At 44.2% G+C, this 25,772-nt stretch overlaps 2 protein-coding genes across 3 annotated transcripts in view; one reads left to right on the top strand and one right to left on the bottom strand.

Annotated features, from left to right (window-relative positions):
* Positions 1-14,866, top strand: part of DNAH11 (dynein axonemal heavy chain 11) — a 299,232-nt gene extending 284,366 nt beyond the window's left edge. The window contains exons 75-80 of the mRNA XM_055314731.1: positions 5,275-5,517; positions 8,575-8,757; positions 8,838-8,953; positions 13,249-13,361; positions 13,791-13,931; positions 14,614-14,866. Of these exons, the coding sequence (XP_055170706.1) occupies positions 5,275-5,517; positions 8,575-8,757; positions 8,838-8,953; positions 13,249-13,361; positions 13,791-13,931; positions 14,614-14,861 (1,044 nt within the window). The 3' untranslated portion in view covers positions 14,862-14,866. The remainder of the gene's footprint in view (positions 1-5,274; positions 5,518-8,574; positions 8,758-8,837; positions 8,954-13,248; positions 13,362-13,790; positions 13,932-14,613) is intronic.
* An 8-nt stretch (positions 14,867-14,874) lies between these two features.
* CDCA7L (cell division cycle associated 7 like) overlaps positions 14,875-25,772 on the bottom strand; it is a 50,173-nt gene continuing 39,275 nt past the window's right edge. For both annotated transcript variants that reach the window (XM_055314729.1, XM_055314728.1), the window contains 7 exons: positions 22,620-22,994; positions 20,733-20,804; positions 20,447-20,617; positions 18,043-18,168; positions 17,354-17,503; positions 16,344-16,480; positions 14,875-15,636 (listed from right to left, as the gene is read on the bottom strand). In XM_055314729.1, coding sequence (XP_055170704.1) covers positions 15,606-15,636; positions 16,344-16,480; positions 17,354-17,503; positions 18,043-18,168; positions 20,447-20,617; positions 20,733-20,804; positions 22,620-22,994 — 1,062 coding nt within the window. In that variant the 3' untranslated portion in view covers positions 14,875-15,605. The remainder of the gene's footprint in view (positions 15,637-16,343; positions 16,481-17,353; positions 17,504-18,042; positions 18,169-20,446; positions 20,618-20,732; positions 20,805-22,619; positions 22,995-25,772) is intronic.

Here is a 25,772-nt window from a genome sequence, read left to right on the forward strand (position 1 = left end):
GTTCTCCCTGTATATGCTTTGATTTTAGACACCTCCCCTGAACCTCCGTTTCATCCTCTACAAAACAAGAATGGCCCATTTCATGGGTATTTTTGTTAGGTTTAAACATTGGTACAGCACTAGACCAACATGCTTACTAAATGGAAGGTATTTTATTATGAAGTATAAATTTTCATGATCTATATTTCATACTTGACTAGATTTAATCTGTGATTATAACAGTGGAAACCATTTATTAAATACTTGCTAGGGGTCAGTACTACACAGCTCATGTGTATTATTTCTTCTCTTCACCATCATCCTGCCAAGTAGGTACTAATACCCCATGTCATCAGAAAAGAAACCCCGACTGACAGAGGTCAAACAGTTGGTAAGTAGCTAAACCAGGATTTGAACTCAAAATCGGACTCTACAGACCTCGCTCTCTGGTATGGCACGCTGCATTGGCTGGAACGCTGATCTGATTGTAGTATTAGGGGCACAGGTCAGCAAACACTGACTCACGTCTGCACCATGTGTGGTGCACGGCATGGGGTGCTGCCGTGCACAAAAGTGGGCGACCCAGGAGCTCAGAGCTCTAGGTTCTCATTCGGCCACTCACTTGCTGTCCAGCTTTGAGCAGGACCTCCTTGTGCCTGATTTATTCATTTGTAAAATGAAGGTACTGTCTGGAAAATCACTCATGTACCTGTCAGCTCTCAAGACACCTTGATCATAAAATTAATGTTGAGTAATTTCTGAAAATCCCTCACGGCACTTTGGGGCCATGGTATATTTTACTCAGAAGGCCAAGGACAAATACACTTGTTCAGACCCACAGTGAACTAGGAGCTTCTTGTCAATAAGCAAGACCACTTGGAGAGGCAACAGAGGAGATAGGTCTTTTATTAAATATCAGAAAACAAGATGTAAGAAGGACAGAGTCAGCAGAGTGGCAGGATGCTGGCTTTCCTGGTGTCTCTCATAATTGTGCCGGACAGTGATTTCTGCAAAAATGACTTCAAATCCTTGATGCTTTTTTCTCATACTGTAGAGGATCGTTCTCCTTCAGCGCGACACCATCAATTTTTTTTTTTAATAGTTATACTGAGACAAGTTCAAATGGAAATTTACCAATTTCACTTGGACAATCCACAGGTCTTAAGTATATTCACAGCTGCGCGGCCATCACCACAGTCTTAGATACCTCATCCCCCCGCCCCCCAAAGAAACCCTGCATCCCTTAGGAGTCACTCATCATCCTCTTCCCTAGTCCCCAGCCCCAGGCAACTACTAACTGACTTTTTGTCTCTATGGATTCACCTATTCTGGACATCTTATATAAGTAGAATGATACAGGGACACCTGGGTGGCTCAGTGGTTGAGCATCTGCCTTCAGCCCAGGGTGTGACCCTGGAGTCCCGGGATCGAGTCCCTCGTTGGGCTCCCTGCATGGAGCCGCTTCTCCCTCTGCCTGTGTCTCTGCCTCTCTCTGTGTCTCTCATGAATAAATAAATAAAATCTTAAAAAATAAAAAAATAAGTAGAATGATACACTATGTGGCCTTCTATGTTTGCTACCTTTCACTTAACATGTTTTCAAGGTTCATCCATGCTATAGTATGTGTCACTGCTTCCTTTTTATGGCCAAATAATATTCCATTGTATGGATACATTTTCTTTATTCATTCATCATTGTGTAGACATTTCCATTTCCCCCTTGGGTATATACATAAGAGTGAAATTGTTGGATCATATGGTATAACTCTATTTAACATTTTAAGGAACTGCCAAATTATAGTTCCAAAGTGGATGCACCATTTTATATCCCCACTAGCAATGTATCAGTTTCTACACTCTCTATGTTGTTGCCAACACTCTTATAATCCCCTCCACTACTTTTTTTTTTTTTAAGCCACCCTGGTAGGTGTGAAGTGGTATCAGAGTGTGGTTTTGACTGGCAATTCCCCTAAGACTAGCAATGTTGGGCATCTTTTTGTGTGCTTATTGGCAGTTCATTTATCATCTTTGGAGAAGGGTCTGTTGAGAAGTATTGATTCTTTTAAGAGTAACAATAACCTCTTCAAATGATGTTTCCCAAAGGCAAGACAGGTGGTCAGTATGCAGATTGCTCTACTGTTCTGGGTCCATCAACAAGCAGCAGCTTTTCGTGAAAGCCCTGAGTGAAAAGGGATTCAGGCCAGGATTCACAGAGCTCCTGGAGTATGCTGAAATCTTTACAGTTTTCTTAAAGGAGAAAGAGAACACTTAAGAACCTATATGAACTCACTTTTCAAACTTTGGTTTTCTGACATCATAGTAGGAATTTACAGTGGAACATTCCTCAGGCAGTCTTTTTTTTTTTTTTTCATTCTAGGAAACCAAAATGTATTTGAAATAATCATGTCTTTTCCTAGGATACAAAAAAGATCCAAATGAATGTAAAAGACTACTCACTATGTGCCTAGCCGTTTGCATACGTGGTCCCTAAATTCCCACAGCCAGATTCGTGAGGTAGCTATCAGGAGCACTGCTTCACTGATGAAACTGAAATTCAGAAAAACTGCCATTTCTTAAAGCCCCGAGCCACCAACCCATTCAGGGATGGGAACTGAACCACGTCTGGCTGACTGTAAACCACAAGCCCTTGCCTTTCCTTCGTGGTTTTCTTTTGTGCTGCTCATTAACGAACATATAAGAGGCACTCTTCATGCGTTTGTACAAAGACTGCCTGACGGTCTCTCCATTTGCATGCCCACCAGCACTCCAGGAGTCTGCATTCAGACAGACTTCCAGGCTGCATGGCATTTGAACATTTGTAAGTGGTTCCACTTTTTGGTCTGTTTCTTTGCTTGAAACTCTGTTTTTAACTTTGTCTTTAATTGAAAGACAATTTAACGGTGGCTCTTAATGTTTCTTTCAACAGTCTAGTGAGCACTTAAGGGAAGACCAAGTCCTTGTTTGCAGGGCACAAAGTTTGGTTTGTATATATGTATTCTAACTTTTGCTTTCATTATTTGTATTTTGTGCCCTTATCTTTATTTTGGCTAATTTATCTCATTGACTACAACATGAGTTGAAGTCTCCCCCACAGTTTTGTTTCTGTCACCCTGAACAGGTGAGATTGAAATTGGATTATTCCAGGGGCACCTGGGTGGCTCAGTTGGTTCAGCATCTGCCTTTGGCTCAGGTTATGATCCCTGGCCTGGGATCGAGCCCCTTGCGGGGCTCCCTGCTCAGTGGGGAATCTGCTTTTCCTTCTGCCCCTCCCCCTGCTTGTGCACTCACACGCTCTCTCTCAAATAAATCTTTTTTTAAAAATGGATTATTCTGATTTATAAAAACAAAATGATAGAAAATGCGGATAAATGAGTGAAATGAACCAAGCTAATGGATACTGGTGGGGAGATGGGCCAAGTTCCTGCTTCTCATATTCATTGGTTCAGATTTCTTTTTCTCACAAAATGAAAGAGTAGATGGACTTGGAAATCTTCCTAGTCCAAAAGAGAAATGCTGACTCAAATATTTAAAATGCCTTTTGGAATTCACAGCCAGCCACTGAGCATTGTCTCTAAGGACACGGGCGCTCTAGGAAACCTGTGCCTAACGGGTCTGGGAAGAAACAAACAGCCAGTACTTGCAGATGAAATGGTTGTGTAAAAATCAATTCCTTTATCCCCATCAGACTGTGAGTTTCTTAAAAACTAAGGGTACATGAACCTTTTACACTTCCAAGGCTTGTTGGGCTATACTAGGTGCTGAGTACATAGTATCAAGTAAGAATTTGTGAGTACTTGGTCTCTGGGTGAGAGTGAGGGGACCAGATGGCATAACATACACTATTATAGAGGGAAACCCCAGTTTCAGAAAATGATTAATAAAATCTAGGCATAAAAGAGCTCATTAGGTAAGTGTTTTTAAAAGTATCCCACTGGGAAAAAAAAAAGTATCTCACTGTACATTGAAGCGTATGTAGACAATCTATAGCCAGAGAAACAGGGAAAATGAAAACAGAGGCGGTTATGGCCCCTGGGAATTAAAAACAAATTAGGAAAAAAATCTGAGATTATGCTGAGTGAACTAGAAAATTTGAAGCACTTGACTGTGTTTATAAGAACTACCTTCACACACTGAGATTTGGTATTGCTACTCACATTGCCTTTGTTAAGAACCTTCCTCCACATGGAATGTCTACCCTCTACTCCAACCTTAATGAAGTAGATGGGCATGATAAATGCCTTATCCTGGCCTTTCATTCATTAGGCACTTGTGTATTGAGCACCAGTATGTGCTCACAATACTGGATCTTGAGATGAGCAACAAGGGTCTATAGATCTTGAGATGAGCAGCAAGGACTCTGCCCTGAGTAGTTCAAAGGGTCTATGGATCTTGAAATGAGCAACAAGAACTATGCCCTGAGTAGCTCAAAGGTGACGTAGCACTGATTTCTCTGTGTATACAGCCCTATAAAATGTTACATACAGACTTATTTTTCCATATATGTACATAGAACTCTGGTTATAAAATTCATATGTATCATATATAAAATTGAGCAATATTGTGGAAAGTCTCTGCATTAGGAAAGCTAAGCCTAGAGAGTCTACTAAAGTGAGTTCAGGGGATCCCTGGGTGGCGCAGCGGTTTGGCGCCTGCCTTTGGCCCAGGGCGCGATCCTGGAGACCCAGGATCGAATCCCGCATCGGGCTCCCGGTGCATGGAGCCTGCTTCTCCCTCTGCCTGTGTGTCTGCCTCTCTCTCTCTCTCTCTCTCTCTCTCTCTGTGTGACTATCATAAATAAATAAAAAAAAATTTAAAAAAAATAAATTTATAAAAAAAAAATAAAAAAAATAAAGTGAGTTCAGAATTAAGATTTAAACATCTTGCCTGGGGAAGTTAGAGTCCCATCTTCTCTCTGCAAAATGTTTGCAATTTGGGACAATCAATGACTTGGAGCATGTGATGGATGACCGATACGCAGGAGATGGTTCAGCACCCAGTCATTCCTTTGTGGGCTTGTATCACGTTGCTCCGAGAAAACTGCAGACTTGGTTTTCTTGGAGCAAGGATTCACGTGCATTCCTTGGACTCCTCCCCAGAGGTCAGCCTGGTGCCACACACAGGACAAAATGATTGATTACAGAAGCCTCATGAAATATTTTAGGGAGCCTGCGACCCATCTGGCATTGCACAGGACATTCTTACTGAGTGTTCTCAAAATGTCTTAATGTCTTAGGGTGTGAAGATTCATATCCATTTAGACTTCCGAGTAACTGACTTTTTTCCTTTGTGGCTAAAGATTGAAGATGAACTTATGCTGGCACCAGGATTTGCAGCCCCACCTAACCTAGATTATTCAGGCTACCATCAGTACGTAGAGGAGAAGCTTCCTCCAGAAAGCCCAGCACTGTATGGCCTCCACCCAAATGCTGAAATAGAATTCCTGACAGTGATGTCCAACACTCTCTTCAGAACTTTGCTAGAGCTGCAGCCCAGGAATGCACTCATCCATGAGGAGCTGGGGCAGTCCACAGAAGAAAAGGTAGAGGATCTTTCTTTTCTGTTAGCTGTAACATTTTTGTACAGTGAAGGGTACTAATCTTAAGTGTACAACTCGATAGATTTTTCTCCTTCCATATACCCATGTAATCATCACTCAAATAAAAATACTTAATTTCCAACACTCATTCAGTATATCCCTCCCTCTGCTGGCCAAACATTACTACTCTAACCTTGATCACCACAGATTAGCCTTGCCCGTGTTTGAACACCAGATGGATGCATTCATACCTTATGTACTGATTTCCATCTAGCTCTTTTCACTCTCTGTTACATTTGTGAGATCCACCCATGTTCTTGTGTGGACCAGGGATTCATTTAATTTAGTATTCTTTTGTATGAATATATATATAGTTCTTTATTCAGTCTGTAGTAGAGGGATGTTTGGGTTATTTCTAGTTCTTTCTTATTTTGACTTACAATAACCACGAACATTCTTGTAGTCTTTTGTCAGCTGGCACTGGCAACTCCACAAGGTGTCCATTCATCCTGCTCACCCCTCTTTGCTCAGAAGTGGAATTGCTGAATCGTGCACTGTAATGCATAGCTTCAGTAGATACTCCCAAGCAGTTTTCACAAGTGTTTGTACCACTTACACTCCCACCAGCAGTGTGCAAGTTTCACACGTTCTCTGTCCTTGAGGTTTTGTTAAGGTTAACATTTCATTGTGGTTTTAATTTCACATTCCTTAGTCAAGGAGTGATGCTGAGCATCTTTTCATTTGATCTTGGCCATCTGGCTATATAATATTATGTGAAGTGCCTGTTCCAGTTGCTTGCCCATTTTTTAAATTGAGTTGTCAGGTTTTCTTCCAGGTTAAGGACCCTTTATTCTAAACATGCACCCTTTGTCAGATAGATGTATTGCAAACATCTCCAAATCTGTGACTTGCCCTTCTCTGTCTTTGGCTCCGTCATTTTGTTATAGTGTCTTTCTTACATTATCTTGGGAGACTGGCATTATTTTTTTTTCCTTTTGGCATTATTCTTTTGAAGGTATGTATTGCCCTAAAATGATGAGAAATGGACATCAAATGCTGGTTTTTTGCATTTAGATTAAAACCTCATTTCTCGGGATCCCTGGGTGGTGCAGCAGTTTAGCGCCTGCCTTTGGCCCAGGGCACGATCCTGGAGACCCGGGATCGAGTCCCACGTCGGGCTCCCGGTGCATGAAGCCTGCTTCTCCCTCTGCCTGTGTCTCTGCCTCTCTCTCTCTCTCTCACTGTGTGCCTATCATAAATAAATAAAATTTAAAAAAAATAAAAATAAAACCTCATTTCTCAGTAATTTAAAACCTTAATAGTTTATCCCCCCACCCCCAGATAAATTAGCCCTTATTTCCCCTCACAATTTAATCAGGATTTGACTGACACAGATTCAGGTTGTTGGAACACACTAAGCATCAAATTTAACTACATTGAGGTTCGAGGAATTTACCATATTATTTCTTGAAATGTGGCCATTTGTTGAGGCCCTTGGTTGACATGTAAAGGCTTTAGAATTAGTTGTGCATGTTTTATCCTGTATATTAACACCTTCCTTGTTATGAATGCTAGACTTTTTTTCTTTTCTTTTTTTTTTTTTTTTTTTTTTTTTTTAGCAAAGATGAAAAAGGAAACATTCATCCATTTGGGAAAGGCTATATAGTATCAATAGAAACAGAAAGATGGATGAAGTCTTTGTTTCGTGTTGGGCTTCAATCTTTCCAACAAAGAAGCTGACCATTAAACCAAAAACTGCAAAGCCAATGAGCTTTAGATGCCTCAACACCCCAAATAGACAAACAGCAGCGACTCTATTAGTTGTTTACTATATCCTGGGCACTAAAGAACGTGCTTTACAGATAAGCCATCTAATTAATCTAATATCAGGATCCCTATTCCAGGATTAATCCATGGTGACTTGCCAGACAGCTACAAAGGGCCAGTGAAGGAAACCAAACTCTAGGTGAAAGAATGGCTTTTGGAATCAGCTAACTTGCCTACTACACTGTGCTTCATATTTTCTACCGCTGCTGCAGATGAGTTTTTTAAGGTTCCAGGACCTGAAAAATAACCTGCCAACATGCTAAAGCACCTTAGGATTAAGATACCAGAAGCACAGGCAGTAATCCAAAAAATCAAGGAAAGAAGGAAAGCTGCCTAAGGTGGAAAACAGGCAATGCTCTTCAATCTTTTGTCCATTTTAGGTACTTGTTGGTTTTCCCCAGCTCAGCAAAAAGGACAAAAAATACACACATTGAAGTATTACATACATTCTGAACATCTTTAATGTATACATTTTTTATTTCTTCAAAGCAATAATTAAAAGAAGACAGAGGCTTCCTTGCTGTTAAAAATGCTGATCCAAATTGCTCCCAAAACTTTAGGCTATATCAGTTGGGAAGGCAATATCATAGACTCACCAGAATTAGCTCAAGCCTAAAGGGCATTTTTGCTTCGTGTGACTTTTCAGATTTTTATTTAATACCTAAATGTCAGGATCTTACTTCCTCTTTCTGTATCTTTACGTACAAGTGAAATGTAGTTGATGACGTTCTTCTATTCCCTAACTGCTAACAGTGAATAAACTGCAAACGAATAGTAGCTCCTCCCTGATGGGACCCAAAGAAGGGGAAGGGGCTGCATTGATGCAGAGGTCCTTGAGCTAGTCCACAGCGCCTGTCTGCCCATCTTCAGGGAGTAGTGGGTATCTTTTAAGTGCATTAGCAAGCACCTCGGGGAATTGTAGAATATATGCTGGGACTTTGAAAAGTCAAGGACATTAGTCCCTGTGACTAAAAATGAAATACAAAGGAGCTAAATCTTTTTTTTTTTTTTTTTTTTTTTTAATTTTTATTTATTTATGATAGTCACAGAGAGAGAGAGAGGGGGGCAGAGACACAGGCAGAGGGAGAAGCAGGCTCCATGCACCGGGAGCCCGACATGGGATTCGATCCTGGGTCTCCAGGATCGTGCCCTGGGCCGAAGGCAGGCGCCAAACCGCTGCGCCACCCAGGGATCCCTAAAGGAGCTAAATCTTATATGTGTTAATGATTTAAGGTTAAGAATGTCTTGGATGACATTTTGGAGAAACTCCCAGAGGAGTTCAACATGGTGGAGATAATGCAAAAGAACTCAAACAGAAGCCCCTATGTTCTTGTTTGTTTCCAAGAATGTGAAAGGATGAATATTCTCCTTCGGGAAATCCGTTCGTCACTTCAACAATTAGACCTTGGTTGGAAGGTAAGTTTAAAAAGGGATCCTAGAGTGGGTTTCACCACGTTGGAGGATAGTCACTATGTGGCCTCTCTTCTCCATGCAAGGGAGAGCTGATGTTATCTCCTGAGATGGAAGCCCAGCAGTCCCAGCTGAGTTACGACACAGTCCCAGACAACTGGAGCAAAGTGGCTTATCCATCTACTTACGGCCTGGCCCAGTGGTAAGCTGCCCCCTTCCTGCTCCCACTGGCCTTTGTCCACCTGGGTGCTGGTTCAGTGTCATTACTATTATGTCAGAACAACTATGAAGATTGTATTCTGGAAGTATACTTGGCCCCTAATTGTACAGAGCACCACCAGTTTCACTTGATTTTTAGTGTGCTTTCAACACAAAAATCAGTGAAAAGTCAAAGTCAAAGCAAGATTCAAATTCCACCCCTTACTATACTATTCGATCTAATAGTATTTGACTAAATACTTGATCTTCATAATTTCTCAGTTTATCACCTGGGAACCGTAGGTAATAAAATTCCGTTTTTATTTAAATGGCCATGGGAGGCAACTTGAGTTTGCTTTCATGTCACTTCATATGCTTAGTTTCGAAGCTAATGATTACTGATGCCAACTCATAGCTAACTTTTAAAAGATTATACAGTAAAACTGACTGCTTTAGTGTGTGGACTTGAGTGCATAGAGGTGTTCCAAAGCCAGGGATGGAGATTCTATTCCTGTCTCCTCGTACAGGAATTTTTTATCCTTGCTTTCCTGTCTTTTTTTTTTTTTTTTTTTCCATGAACCAGAATGCTACTCTGGGCCTTAAACTGGAAGGCTCCATCAGAATTCCAGATGAGGGGCACCTGGTGGTGCAGTTGTAGAGCATGTGACTCTTGATCTCAGGATTTTGAGTTCGAGGCCCATGTTGGGTGTAGAAATTACTTTCAAAAATAAACTCTTACAAAGAATTTCCAATGACTGTACCTTGGAACTGCCCCCCAGGCAGCCAGGTGTTGGCTGTGTGGGATGTGTACAAACCTAATAATGGAAGGTGTAATGTGGAAGGGATGCAGATGGCAGCAAATAACCACGGCAGGGAAAAGTGGGTTGAGCTACTCGCTGGATTTCTGTGAATGTTATGGAGGTCCAACACCAGATTTTATTATTTCCTATCAAAAATATTCATGTTACACTTAAATTTTATGGTAATGGTAACGTTGGAGTCACTTCCACCATCTTCTTTTGTGCCTTCTAACTTGTGAATTTTTCTTCTTTTATTCCAATATTTTCTGGCTTCTGTCAGTCTAATAGTTTTCTTTTTCCTTTTTAAAAGTAGGCGCCATGCCCACGTGGGGCAGGCTTGAACTCGTGACTTTGAGATCAAGACCCACACAAGTACCAAGTCAGATGCCCAACTGAGCCACCCAGGCACCCCTGATAGTTTTCTTTATTCCGTGTTTATCCCTGTATATTTCCTATTATTTTTGTGGAGACACTTTTCATTGTAATCTATACACTTTATTTTTCTAACACAACGTAAAGTCAACACTTTAACATCCCTCTGAATGTCTGCTTCCTCTGGTCTGCCATTGTAATTCAACCTTATTTTAAACCATAGTATTTTTGTTTTGTTTATAGTCCATAATTATTTTCGGTTTAACTACATATATTGATTTCTCTGCTCATTGTTACTTTTTTATAGCTAATTCTGGGCTCCTTTGTTCTGGGCCCTGTTATCTTTTTGCTAAAGGATAAAATATACAACTTTTCATGTATGTGACGTGGAGTAAACAGCGTTCTTTGTGTCTGAACTTTCTTCACTGCACTCTTGCTCAGTGGTTCACTTATGTATACAATTCTAGGGTAAGAGAGCTTTTCCCTCGGCACTGAGATTTGGTAACTCCATTGTTTTCTGGCATTTATTAGAGCTGATGAGACTGTTCTTAAATGTACTTGTCATCCCTTCACAACTAATCTTTCTTTGGGACATTTTTAAGGTATTTCTCTTCACTCTTAATGTTCTGCAATTTTCCTATTGCATTTAGGTGTGGATTTTTTTTTTTTTTAAGATTTTATTTATTCATGAGAAACAGAGAGAGGAAGAGACACAAGGCAGAGGGAGAAGCAGGCTCCATGCAGGGAACCTGATGCAGGACCCAATCCCAGGACTCCAGGATCATGCCCCGGGCTGAAGGCGGCGCTAAACCGCTGAGCCACCCGGGCTGTCCTGAGGTGTGGGCTTTTAAAACAGTCCTTGGGACCGTGTGCAGTTATAAATGTGTAAGTCTGTTGGTTCTACTCCAGAAAATTCTGAGCCCCTATTTCTCCAAATACTGCCTTCCCCCATTGTCTTCACTGTATTTATGTACCTGAAATCTCTTATCAGTCTATATCTTCCTCTGCTGTATCCTATGTTGATTTCATCAGTATTGGAGGGAACTTCATTAGGTCTTCGATTGTTGCTGGTTTACTGTGCTTGCCCTTGATTTTTGGACAATGGGAAGTTTTAAAAGTCAGTTTTCAAATCCAATTTCTTTATATTGGGGGGGGGCAGAGGGGGAACCAGACTTGGTTTTATAAATTCCTGTTTTTACAACTATTATTGCAGTTTCTTAGGAGTTTAAACATATTAAAGTCTTTTGTCCAGATTCCTCTTATTTTTATCTACAGGGTTATCAACCTTCTTGTTCATTGGGTTTGCTGCCAGTTTTTTATGCCATATAATCAGTTGTCTTTATACTCAAAATGACAAGCTGGCTGGTTATTAAAAAAAAAAAAAATTAACCCATTCATTGTTGGGGGCTTTAGGCAGCATTATCTGATCAAATGCTGCTGTGGAGGGGTCTGCAGCTAACTTTTAGAAAGGAAAGAAAAAAAACTTCATGTTTATTCCTATCTGTGCAGAGGAGTCTGTCTTCAGTTTATATTAAGATATATGCTAGCACTATTTGTGGTCAATTTTTCTTGAAACCGGCTATGTCCCTGATTTTAGAGTCAAATTTGTAATTGAAGAAAACTCAAATTTCCTAGAATTGTGTTCACCTTTTTTTCCATTTCATTTTAAAATACTTTTCTTAAAAAAAAAATACTTTTACTTTGAGATCTTCCTACTTAGTGTCCTTTTTTACCTCATCACTTCCAAACCATAATCCCAATGTATTTATACAGCACTTTTTTTTTTTTTTAAGATTTGTTCATGAGACACAGAGAAGCAGAGACATAGGCAGAGGGAGAGAAGCAGGCTCCCTGTCCCTGTGGGAAGCCTGATGAGGGGGGGACTCGATCCCAGGACCACAACCTGAGCTGAAGGCAGACGCTCAACCCCTGAACCACCACAGCGTTCCTAGCAATTTTTTAAAAACCTGCTGCAGGGGCACCTGGGTGGCTCAGTCGGTTAGGTGCCTCCCTTCAGCTCAGGTCATGATTCCGGGGTCCTGGAACCGAGCCCCACGACAGGCTCCCTGCTCTGCAGGCAGCCTGCTTCTCTCCCTTTCCTCCCTGCTCATGCTCTCTCCTTCTCCCTAATAAATAAAATCTTAAAAAAAAAAAAAAAGTTGCAAACTGCCTACAATGTATATTCTCATGGCAACAATTTTAGATTAAAAGTCTTTTCCTCTCCTTGCTTTTCCTGGTCTTCACTTTACCTATCTTCAAGTATGTTTTCCCTAAACCAGCTATTTGAAAGAATATAACTGGGGCAGGATAAGGGCCATGTTCTAAGACAGCAGGAATTTCCCTCATGGTGACCTATCCCCCCCCTACTGCTTCTGTAATCCAAACCAGGTCCCAGAACACTTCAGAGCTAGCCTGTGTGGCTCTCCCCTCTGGAGAACTGCCTGCTGGCTCTGATCTTCAGGCCTGTCCTCCACCTCCTACCCCTGCTCCATCTTCCCACTCTTTCTGGCAGCCCTCAATTCTACATTTCAAGGGTTGTCATTTCTGATTTTATCAAAGAGGTTCATCTCCTTGTAGCCTCTGGGAGTTGGCTTCCTTTCTTGCGTAACTGTTGTGCTGATGAGTTCAGAACTTGGGTAAAAACAGCACTTTCTCAAACGCAGGCATGCCCAGGCTGGGAGGTGCTGTATCTCTTCATTACCTTTCTCTCCCCATACCCTCTCCAGTGACCATGTACATGGGAAGACCATGGTCGCAGCTGCACCACCCCTGCCCTCCCCGGCACCCCTCCTTTCCCCTCCCCTCCCCGTCCTCACTCAGCACTGGAGCCTGTCAGCTGGATCATACACAGATCACCTGTGTGTGATCACCAACCAGCACTAGGGAGTATCTAAGGATCGCTGAATTAAGTAGAGATGAATTTTCCACCTTCCTGTGTTTCTTGTCCCTGATAGGAACAAGGTCCCTGTTCCTTTTTCAACAGGAAAAAAAAAAATCTAATTTTAAAGGGACAGTGTTCTGTAAGATTTTTTTGGTTATCAGTCTCCTAAGTCTACCTCCTCTTATAGGAAAACTCCTCTATTACTAAAAAGCACGTTTTTGTCTCTCCCTACCTTCTGTTGACCAGGTTTAATGACCTCCTTCTGCGATGCCGGGAACTCGAAACATGGACACATGATCTTGCCCTCCCGGCTGTGGTGTGGCTTTCTGGCTTCTTCAACCCTCAGTCCTTCCTAACAGGTAAGGGTTGCTGGCCCCTTCCTCGCCTGCCCTGCTCCCCAGCACACAGGTCGTGGCCAGTACAGAAGGGGAGAAGAGAGGAAGTCCCATTCCAGGCACGACAGCCACGTGAGGTGGCATGTAGTTCACTCTCCACCCAGGGCCACGTGGCCTCTCCCCTAGCGGCCCCACTCTGCCTCAACAGTGCAAAAGCAGACACCAGGTGACCTAATGGGCATAGCTGTTCCAGTCAAACTCCTTTTACAAGAGCAGGGAGGGGGTCCTGCAGGCCTGAGCTGGCCACAGTCTAATGCAGACATGTGCAGATGCCCACAAACTGGAACCACACCGTGGGACCAGAGCAGGCCCGGCTAGACAGCCAGCTTCCTACCAGCTGCTGCAAACCTTTGTACCACCTTCATCCTATTCCTGATCCTTCTCCTCCCACAGCAATCATACAGACCATGGCTCGAAAAAATGAATGGCCACTGGATAAAATGTGCCTGACTGTTGATGTAACCAAAAAAACAAAGGAAGATTATGGCCATCCTCCACGGGAAGGGGCTTATCTCCACGGGTTCCTCCTGGAAGGTAAGATACCATGAGGAGCACATGTACAGGTTATTAAAGACCTTTCTTAAGTTCGGGTAGGTATTTGCCCTTTGTTTACTCGTCAGTGTTCACTTACATCTAGTGGTTATTTGCCTTGTTTCCAGTTTCAAAAAACTGTATCCCAGGCTGTGATCAACATCAGCCAAATTTTAAGGCATTTAGGGTGATGGCTGTCACTTCAACCTGCATCTATATCTAATGTTAAATTACCCTGTGGTATTAATACCTACGCTGAATTTATTCAAAATCTTATTAAAAACTGTAACTTCACTGCTATTTTACTCTAAGACTTATGTAAGTCATTAACAGTGAATCTCCAAGGGCGGGGGTTAGGAGAGAATGTACTGGATTAGAGACTACTATTTTTTTAAGGGAGGACAAATGCATTTGCTTCATTGTGCCCGGAGTCTTACACCTTTTGAATTCAAATTAGTTGATTTCTCAAAGGAAAGTTTAGGTGTAGAGCAGTGAGCTCTGCCTCCAGCATTTCTATGGCACCTGGGGAGCAGCTGTCTTAACCTCCCGTACGGGTAAGAAAGCCCCTGACAAGCAGTAACGTGACAAAACCAAACATTTCAAAACCAAACATTTATTGCCTCCAACAGTTAGAGGAGCAGCACCAACATGCCACACTATTACAACCCTTGTGTTTTTGCCACAGGTGCCAGATGGGACACACAGTCAGGAACCATTGCTGAAGCCTGCCTCAAGGAGATCACCTCTGTGATGCCAGTCATCTTTGCAAAAGCCATACCCGTGGACAGACAAGAAACCAAACATACATATGAATGCCCTGTGTATAAAACCAAAATGAGGGGCTCTAATTATGTGTGGACCTTCAGGTTGAAGAGCCAAGACAAGACAGCCAAATGGGTCCTGGCAGGTGTGGCTCTGCTTCTAGAAGCATGAAATGGCCCCTCCAGCCTCAGCCAGAACAGTGAGGATTTTAACTGGCATCCGCGCACATTAATTTGTTCTACTGAAAGCCCTAAAACATCCTCCCACTTATGTAACATTTGCATTAAACACTAAAGTCTCCCCATCGGTTAAGCAGGATTTTAGTTCTTGCAGACATTAAAAAAATCTTTTTAAATTAAAAATTAAATCTTGAAGCCGCTGACCTCAGGCAGCAGGTGAATCCTGAATAAAGGGGCAGTGCTCCAAGGCCTCCAGTGTCGGGAACGGGACAGTCCACTTTGTGTTCATTCAAGTTTTAATAAAAATAAAACTCTAGTACTCTCAAGATCTATGATTAATTGCACTTCGTAATTTAGCAGAACATTCTTTAACAAATTCCAATGGCCCAGAGAACTGTGGTCACTGACTGGGAACTAAAGATCAAGGCCACATAGATATACAGTGTCTTCTCTGGAACTTACCTGCACTTTAACTCCACCCCATTTAAACTTTTTCATCGCATGCAGATGCTTTTAAACAATTCAATATACATAGGGGCCTATGGCTACATGTATAGATTGCTCTGCTGTGCCACCTTCCTGAGAGATCTTTTTAAGTATATAAACCTTAAAAAAAAATAGCATTTAGATCTACAAAATATCTGTATAAAAACACAACTGTAAAAAATCTTAGGCACAAGTGGTATGGCATGTCCTGCTGGCATATGCTGTACAGTGAGGTGGCTGGTTCTTTCTCCTAATGGTCTTCCACCAGCTGCTTCTGTAAACTGAGAACGAGAGGGGAGGGGGAGCTTTAGTGTGATGAGGACGGAGGCAAAAAAAAACAAAGCTGCACTCTAGGTTCCCCACCTCCACGCGTGGAGTAAGGAGCCAAACCTGGATCCTCTGGTGCAAGGTCTGTCCCGACCCATCCCGCTTCAGTGAGCCAGGCCCCAGGAGCCATGTGCCTCACTCTCGCATCCCACAACCGGGCCATGGAGTTCAGTGCTGTAGCCTCAGCCCCAGAAGCTCATCATGCGTCCTAAGAGCACAGTGCCCCAGCCTCTCTACTCAGCCTTCACAGGATCTGCTGCCTCCTGTTTTACACAATGAGGGGGAATGTGGGAGGGGTAGTGCCAAGCAGAAAATGCTAGCAAAGGAGGGAATGTCCCAATAGGGAAGGTAACGGTCCTGAGCTGCTCCCACATGAGCAGACACAGAATGGACAGCACTCCAGAGGGTTTTAGAAACATCTGCGGGGCCCTGGGTGGCTCAGGTCATGATCTCGGGGTCCTGGGGTGGAGCTCTGCGTCCGGCTCCCTGCTCACTGGGGAATTGGCTTCTCTCTCTCCCTTTCCCCCATCTCCTGCTTGTGCACTCTCGCTCTCAAATAAATCAGTAAAATCTTCTGCAACGTAGCAGCCACTCCCTGCCTCCACGGTCTCCGCTGGGGCTGGGGCTGGCTCAAGGCCTCTTTCTAGTTTGTGAGACTTACCTCTCCAGGTACTCCTTCACGTTATTATAACCATAAAACTTGGCCAGGTGAATGAGGATACCCGTGGCACAGCGGCCGTCACGCTTCCGACAGTAACTGCAGTTGCAGATCCCACGGCAGGGAGGGCACATCCAATCCTGGAAGAGCAAGTTCCCCCGTGACCTCCAGGCCCCAACCTGGCTCCTGCAGCCTCTCCTCCAGCCTCGGGTCCCGTGTCCCTTCCAGTAGATGGCACAGGGTGACCCAGAGTGTCTCCTCCCTCCACGTTTCAAAGGCCCAGAAAGGCTGACCACCGGGGTCCCACATGTGCAGAAACCCAGAAAATTATATAGACACTTGATCAAAATCTGTGGAGAATTTCTGGAATACAAAAGAACAATGAGGCTCTTCTACTTCCTAAACCACTACCTGAGTATATATTCGTCCGCAAACTGGGGACAGTGTATTTACCCCCTGCTGTGAAAGAGGCCATACAGCGCAGGGGTCACCTAAGGACACAGGCTCTGGAGCCAGTCTGCCCAGGTTCAAGCGCATATATGCTAAGCATACTATTTTCTCATTTTACAGAGGGAACTAAAGAACAGGGAGGTTATATACCTACTTTATAAGGTTGAATTAGTAACAACTGAAACGAAGTTAATTGTATGAATAGAGAAAAATCTTAGTCCAAGGCCGGGCACGCTGAAAGCCCCCTACTGGGTGACACACCTGCCCCTGGCCTGGTCCGAGGTAACCACACCACCGGAAGAAAGGCACACAGGTCCACCTTCCAAACCAGAACTGTAAGAAAATGTGGCTCTGACCCTGGAAAATGCAATCATCTCTTCTGCCCTACTGGTCAGCTTGCTCTCTTTCCAGCAGGAAACTGCAGTTTTCATTTCCTCTAGAGTGCTGAAGGGTACACAGAGCTCTGCAGCTACAGGTCCCCGAGCAAGGGCCCAGGGAGCCTCATGGTCAACCCGCTTCCCTTTGCCAGTACAAGCCATGACAAATGCAAACACTGTTCCTACCGGGTCCAGCAGCGCGGATCTCACATCCTCCCCATAGCGATTCCGCAGGCATGGCCCACAAAACTGTCCTCGCACCCCACCACAGCTCTGGTTCCGACACACCGTCTTGGTGTCAATGGTCTTCTGCCTACACTGGTGGCAGGTGTTGCCCTGGGGAAGGAAGGCAGTGGGGGTGAACATGGGATTTATGAGGGGGTACCCACAAGGCCACGTGCTGCCACTACTACCCTAATAGGACACTGTTTTACCTAAAAAATGAGGCATGATACCAAAAACCTCCCTCCAAATCATGTTTAAAAAAATTTAAACCCATTTCCTACTGACCAAAGATGCTGTCAACCTTTAGTTCCTATATTAATCAAAAAGCATACACAAACCCCACAGTATGTTTTTTCACTGTTCAAAACTGAAATGCCATATAAATATTTAAAACGTTACTATTATAAATATGCTTTTCCAAACCATACTCCTGCCTTCCCACAGATCACATGCATCCCCTGAAGAGAACCTTCCTGAAGAGAATTCCTGCAGGAAGCTGACTTCCCCTTCCCGGTTACAGCTGACCCGCCCTTTCAGAGGGGAGGAGGCCTGAGGGTATAAGCCCAGGTACAGCTTAAAGAACATGCAGGATTTCAAACAACAGAGATGAGAATCACAATCATGCAAATGACTCATCATATGTAATTTACCAGAACTTTATCATAGATCTTATCTCGAACAGTTATGGCAACATTTTCTAGGTCCTCTTCAGTTATATCCTCCACTGGCCGAAAAGAGGAGATTCGGTGACGCCGTCTGTGCCCCTGGCATTTCCCCTGCAAAATGAGCCAAAGCCAAAGCATAAGCTATTTTCAGTAGCTAAAAAACACCTATAAAGATTTCACACTCTTGGGATGCCTGGGTGGTTAAGCATCTGCCGTCAGCTCTGGTCATGACCCTGGAGTCCTGGGATCGAGCCCCATATCAGGTGCTCTGCTCAACAGGGAGCCTACTTCTCCCTCACCCCTCCCCTGTTCATGTTCTCTTTTGCTCTCCTACTGAAATAAGTAAAATCTTTTTTTAAAAAATCACAACATAGATCAATGGAACAGAATAGAGAATCCAGAAGTGGACCCTCAACTTTATGGTCAACTAATATTCGACAAAGGAGGAAAGACTATCCACTGAAAGAAAGACAGTCTCTTCAATAAATGGTGCTGGGAAAATTGGTCATCCACATGCAGAAGAATGAAACTAGACCATTCTCTTGCACCATACACAAAGATAAACTCAAAATGGATGAAAAGATCTAAATGTGAGACAAGATTCCATCAAAATCCTAGAGAACACAGGCAACACCCTTTTTGAACTGGCCACAGTAACTTCTTGCAAGATACATCCATGAAGGCAAGAGAAACAAAAGCAAAAATGAACTATTGGGACTTCATCAAGATAAGAAGCTTTTGCACAGCAAAGGATACAGTCAACAAAACTCAAAGACAACCTACAGAATGGGAGAAGATATTTGCAAATGACCTATCAGATAATGGGCTAGTTTCCAAGATCTATAAAGAACTTATTAAACTCAACAGCTAAAGAAACAACAATCCAATCATGAAATGGGCAAAAGACATGAACAGAAATCTCACAGAGGAAGACATAGACATGGCCAACATGCACGTGAGAAAATGCTCCACATCACTTGCCATCAGGGAAATACAAATCAAAACCACAATGAGATACCACCTCACACCAGTGAGAATGGGGAAAATTAACAAGGCAGGAAACAACAAATGTTGGAGAGGATGCGGAGAAAGGGGAACCCTCTTGCACTGTTGGTGGGAATGTGAACTGGTGCAGCCACTCTGGAAAACTGTGTGGAGGTTCCTCAAAGAGTTAAAAATAGACCTGCCCTATGACCCAGCAATTGCACTGCTGGGGATTTACCCCAAAGATACAAATGCAATGAAACACCGGGACACCTGCACCCTGATGTTTCTAGCAGCCATGTCCACAATAGCCAAACTGTGGAAGGAGCCTCGGTGTCCATCGAAAGATGAATGGATAAAGAAGATGTGGTTTATGTATACAATGGAATATTCCTCAGCCATCAGAAACGACAAATATCCACCATTTGCTTCGACGTGGATGGACCTGGAGGGTATTATGCTGAGTGAAATAAGTCAATTGGAGAAGGACAAACATTATATGGTCTCATTCATTTGGAGAATATAAAATAATAGTGACAGGGAATAAAGGGGAAAGGAAAAAAAATGAGTGGGAAATATCAGAAAGGGAGACAGAACACGAGAGACTCCTAACTCTGGGAAACGAACTAGGGGTGGGGGAAGGGGAGGTGTGCGGGGGGTGGGGGTGACTGGGTGACAGGCACTGAGTGGGGGCACTTGATGGGATGAGCACTGGGTGTTAATTCTATATGTTGGCAAACTGAACACCAATAAAAAATAAATTTATAAAAAAAAAAAAACCACAGTCGCAGAGCTCTAGTACCATTAATGTTAACCACGGCTCTCTTCTATTTCTTGGGAATCAATCATTTACAGAGCCTCCTGCCACAGACACGGAGCCAGCTTCCTTCATGGCAAGGTGATACAACAATACAGGAGCAGCTCAGGTTTTTACCTGCCCAATTAACGGGCACCAACTCTAAACTCTGTGAGGACAGGAAAAGGAGCCACAATGAGTGGCCAAACCTGCAAATGGGAAGAACCTAGTTTCTCCCTCCAGACTCTGAAGGCACTTAAAACCCCCCATTCCTAAAACTGAAAGGCAAGGAGCAATCACTGCCCTTTCCCACAAGGCAAATCACGAGGCCCTCAGATGCCACCGACAGGCCCTTATTGCCTCCCTCAAAGATTAAGCTGAGGGTCCTAACTCTGAGCAGCTCCTCTGCTCAACTGAGGTAAAGGAGACTCTCCAGCCTACAGCTTAGATGGGGGGAAGGGAGGGTTCTTCCTGGAGTGTGGCCCTGGGAACACCAGCACCAGCACCACCATCAGCAGCATCACTGCTCAGCTGCTCCAGACATACCGGGTCAGGACCTCAATGTGGCCTTAGACAAAGCATAATATGTTCACTGTGCTCAGAAAATACCCCACTAATTGTCTTCCTCCTCCTGAAGCTGTAAAACTCTTCTGCAAATTTGGCTGCTGAGACGGTGAAGTTCTCCAGGGCAAACTTCTCGGGTGGCCGTGCGCTGCGGGTCGGGTTTGTGCGTCGCGTGATCTGTCCCTCTGAGAAGGCCCGCCTCGCTGTTCTCTTCTTCTGAAAGTCAGAGCACAGACATACGCAACTGGGTGCTTCCTGGAACAAAAGCCATCTGGCGACAGATTATGTCCAGCAGCCTCGGGATAAAGAATTATAAAGGCATTCTACTTACAGAGGCTGAGTTCGGGGTTCGTACCGGGAAGAAATCTGGCATGGAGTTCAGTTCTGCCAGTAACTGGGCGAGCTGCAGTTCAGAACAGAAGAAGGACCGACATCAATATGCCTCATTCATCTAACACCTCGTAACACGTCTTCAGTTTTGCCAACATGAGAAACTTGACTAAAGTAGTTCATGTAAGATCGCAACAGTTGTTTTATTTTTAACCTCATCTGTAAAGATTGTTATCTCCAGGGGTGAGAGGCTACTAGCATCATTCAATGGGAATAAAATCTATGCCCGTTCCTTACATATGAAGATCGTATCATAAGATGAATGGGTCCTTGGAATGATGAGGCTGGCTGCACGAGGCTGGAATTCTGACGGGGCCATTAATTAGCAGTGTGACCCCGAAACAGATCACGGTGCACACCGAGATCAAGTTTCATCATGTTTAAAACAAAAGGTTCAACTAGATTGTTCTTTTTTTTTTTTATTTTTTATTTTTTTTTATTTACTTATGATAGTCACAGAGAGAGAGAGAGAGAGGCAGAGAGACGCAGGCAGAGGGAGAAGCAGGCTCCATGCACCGGGAGCCCGATGTGGGATTCGATCCCGGGTCTCCAGGATCGCGCCCCGGGCCAAAGACAGGCGCCAAACCGCTGCGCCACCCAGGGATCCCTCAACTAGATTGTTCTGACAGTTATTTAGAGCTCCAAAGAAACTGTTTATGTTGATTCATTTCTCATTTACAAAAATAATTTATGGAAATGTTCCCAAATAAACACCTAAGAATACCAACTAACAGGCATTAATACGCCAATGAGGATTTTTTTTTAAGATTTTATTTATTCATGAGAGACACAGAGAGAGAGAGAGACAGAGACAGAGACACAGAGAGACAGGCAGAGGGAGAAGCAGGCTCCATCCAGGGGGCCCGACGTGGGACTTGATCCCGGGTCTCCAGGACCACACCCTGGGCTGAAGGCGGCGCTAAACCGCTGAGCAACCCGGGCTGCCCCAATGAGGATTCTTTTTAATTTTAGAGGTATACAGACGTGTAAGTGTCACTCAAAACTCATGAACATAGTTATTTTAAAGATGCCGACACAGTGCTAAAAATTTCCCTTAGCTAAAAAAAAAAAAAAAAAAAAAAATTCCCTTAGCTAATAACCATAAATATGTCTTAGGGTAAATTTCACTCAAAAGTGAAGCTTCTTATGTTCTTATTAGACATAGGAGAGTACACACTATCATATTGTGCTTTTTAAAAAGAAAATATTAAAAATCTACCAAAATGCTAACAGTGGTTGAGTGGTAGAATTAATTCTGCATACGCAAAATTAGGAAGCAAATATGTTACTGAACAAATACAGAAAAACCAAATACACATGACAAAGGTTTCCCCTTGTACTGCCATTCATCCTAGCAAAGATGGGTTACTGTGGCTGAAAACCACTCAGTTTAGTACCTAGGCCTCTCTCATTCTCCCGTATGACGTCCTGAAGCCCCAGCACACACTGCGGTTCTTAAGTGGGCTTCTCGACTCCCTGTGTACACTTGGCTCCTCCCTGCTGGGAACCGGCCAGCGGTCCCGGCCTCTGCTCTCCGACACCACTACTATTTAGAACTTCTCTTCATAGCAAACAGTAAGCAGCAGGAGTTCACGGCACCAGGAAACGGAGCTAAAAGTGGTCCTGGGGAGTCGCTTTCTGATCCCGAGCCAGAGCCGACCAGCTAATAACTGGTTGGGGTCCAGAACACAGAAAAGGACACCCGATGCCCAGAGCACATTTCCTGAAAGATGCGAGGGCAGCCGCTCTGGGGGCGGTTCTGTGAGCCTCAGGAGCCGCTGTTCAGTGCCCGCACCCAGCGCCCGGACTGCCCGCCCAGGGGCCTTACCATGGCTTTGTTCTCCTTGATGTTCATGGTCCTTTTCAGCAGAGCATCCGAGCCCTCCTGAGCCTCATCCCTGGAGTCGTCCTCAGACTCTGAGACCGAATCTTCCCTTTCCTTCCCCTTTCTGCAGCTTCTCTTTCTTCCAAGAATTGCTTTTTTATTGTCCTGTAAGCGTGTGCTAGAAAACAGTGGCTCCGAGGAACTGTCATCTGACTTTTTCGTCAGTTTCTTGGTGGGGAACTGAAAGGCGACTCGAAGACCAAAGCTGCTTCTCCTCGGCCTCCTTCTTCTGGGTGTAGCCTTCTCTCCTTCATCCTCTTCCTCTTCTTCACTCACCAAAGACTCCTTACCAGCATCACTCAAATCTGACTCCACGAGCTAACAAAAGGAGAGAAAAGGAGAAAGACTAGAAACAATGTTTCCCAACAGACCTTCAAAAACACCTTCCTTAAAAGCACTCTGGGGGCACCTGGGTGGCTCGGTGGTTGAGCACCTGCCTTTGGCTCAGGTCGTGATCCCAGGGTCTTGGGCTCGAATCCCGCCATCAGGCTCCCCCAAAAATAATAAATCTTTTTTTTTTTTTTTTTAAGCACTCTGACATTATTGTAGAGAAAAAATGAGAAGAAAGCTCCTCTTTCCTATTCTGAGTTCCCACTGAACTCTTCAGTTAGGCGCTCGGGTGGTCTGCGGGTGAATCCGGTCCAAGAGCCGCTGCCTCCCGCGGCCCGGTGCCCCGACAAAGCAGGGCCCCTCCATGGGGCGGCCACGTATTATGGGGAAGAGCCAAAGAAAAGGGAATGCATGGCCTTAGAGTTATCTTCAAATACAAATGGAGTGCTGAGGGGGAAAAAAAAATACTGACCATACTGCCCCGAAGAACAGGAAGAGGATTCATGGGCAGGAGGGACAGGAGAGCCGACTTCACCTCAGTGAAGTGACAGGAGAGCAAGCAGAGGACTGGCCGTCGGGGTCAGTGGGGGAAACTTCTCCCCAAGCAAGCTGGGTCCTCACTCCCAGGGATATCCCTTCCCTTTTCTGCAACCCGTAGAGCCGCGGGGTGAAATCAAGGCCGACAGCTCTTGGGTTGTTGTGAAGCACCTGTTCAGGCAGCCCAGGAAATTCTTGCCCTGAATTTTCTAATTCTGCTTGGTACAGGTTTCTGGCACTAAAACGGAACTCAGCCTTACACATGAGACACAGAACATAAGGCAATGGCAGGGTGGGGTCATTACCCAGATGATGAGGGGGTGACATCTCAGATGTGAGGGGACGCTTAGCAATGGCAGAGCTGGGCTTGAACATCGAGATCAAGGCCACCTCCTGCGCATCTTTCCTTTACTACATGCTGGAAAGTTTAGTCTGAGACCCTCTGTCGGGGATTCTGGACAACAGGGCCGCTCTGAGGAGAACAGGGAATAGCCCACGATGGGCCCAGGACTGAGGTAAAGGACTCAGCTGCCCCCTCCGTGACCGCCCCCCGAATTCTAGCTTGACTCAAGTTAAAAGTAAGGCAGAGAAGGGGCGCCTGGTTGGCTCAGTTGGTGGAGTGTGTAACTCTTAATCTCAGGGTTGTGAGTTCAAGACCCACATTGGGCATGGAACCTACTTTAAAAGAAAAAAATTCTTTTTTATAAAATTTTATTCATTCATGAGAGAGACAGAGAGAGAGGTAGATACACAGGCAGAGGGAGAAGTAGGCTCCCTGCGGGAAGCCCAATGCAAAACTTGATCCCAGGACCCCAGGATCACAACCTGAGCCATAGGCAGAGGCTCAACCACTGAGCCACCCAGGTGCCCCAAGAAAATTTATTTTTTTTTAATTTTTTTTTAAATTTATTTATTTATGATAGTCACAGAGAGAGAGAGAGAGAGAGAGAGAGAGAGAGGCAGAGACACAGGCAGAGGGAGAAGCAGGCTCCATGCACTGGGAGCCCGATGTGGGATTCGATCCCGGGTCTCCAGGATCGCGCCCTGGGCCAAAGGCAGGCGCCAAACCGCTGCGCCACCCAGGGATCCCAAGAAAATTTATTCTTAAAAATATATTGAGGCACCTGGGTGGCTCAGTCGGTTGAGCATCTGACTCTTGATCTCAGCTCAGATCCTGATCTCAGTGCCCTAAGTTCAAACCTTCTGTTGGGCTCCATGCTGGGCTGGAGCCTACGTAAAAAAAAAAAAGGAAAGGAAAGGAAAAAGGAAAGAAAAGGAAAAGGAAAGGAAAAGGGAGAAAAAAAACCCCCTTCATGTAACTACCAAACCTTGGTGTATATATAAATCCACAACAAGCCAAGTAGAGAAGACTATAGCGTTATTGATTTATCCTTTTGTTTGTTTTTTAGTATCCTGAACTTTCTACATTGGTAGCTTTGGAATGCAAAACGGTGGGATTGGAGGAATCCAATTTTAGAAAGAGAGTGTTGGAGAACTTCAGAGGAAATCTCTCTCAAATTGGTTTTATTTATCTTCATCATCCCCTAACCCGTATCTCTTTACTAAGGACTCTGTGAAGGACTACAGTAGGTGAGAGCAAATATAAAGACGGGAGGCAAAGAACTCAAGGGCCGCACCACTGCTGTGGTAGCCTCATGTGTGGCTAGACCACCAGACACCAAGTAACATCCTAGTATCAGAAAAGGCAGTCTCCTCCGCCTTCACTAGGGTGAGCAGGAGGCTGAGGAGGGAAGCAATAATGCTTATTTGTTCACTGAATTTTAAAATAAAATCTGCAGGGGATCCCTGGGTGGCCCAGCGGTTGAGCGCCCGCCTTCGGCCCCGGGCGTGATCCTGGAGACCCGGAATCGGAATCGAGTCCCACGCCGGGCTCCCTGTGTGGAGCCAGCTCCTCCCTCTGCCTGTGGCTCTGCTTCTCTCTCTCTCTCTGTCTCTCATGAATAAATGAATACAATCTTTAAAATAAATAAATAAAATCTGCAGGTGGACCTGCCCAAAGATACGAATGACAGCAGTCAGCATGTCCCAATTCATACCCTAAATATACAGACCATTAAAAAAAAAATTCTGGAGTAGTCTTCACTGTGCTAGAAACACGGATCCTTTGAATACCCTGAGATCACTTAGCTAACAATCAGAAGATAAATAAGTCACTAGGAGTAGAAGATACCCATTAAGGGTTTGGAAAGATTTTAGTGCCTTGCTGGC

The sequence above is a fragment of the Nyctereutes procyonoides genome, unplaced genomic scaffold, assembly GCF_905146905.1.
Source record: "Nyctereutes procyonoides isolate TBG_1078 unplaced genomic scaffold, NYPRO_anot_genome, whole genome shotgun sequence".
Taxonomy (NCBI): domain Eukaryota; kingdom Metazoa; phylum Chordata; class Mammalia; order Carnivora; family Canidae; genus Nyctereutes; species Nyctereutes procyonoides.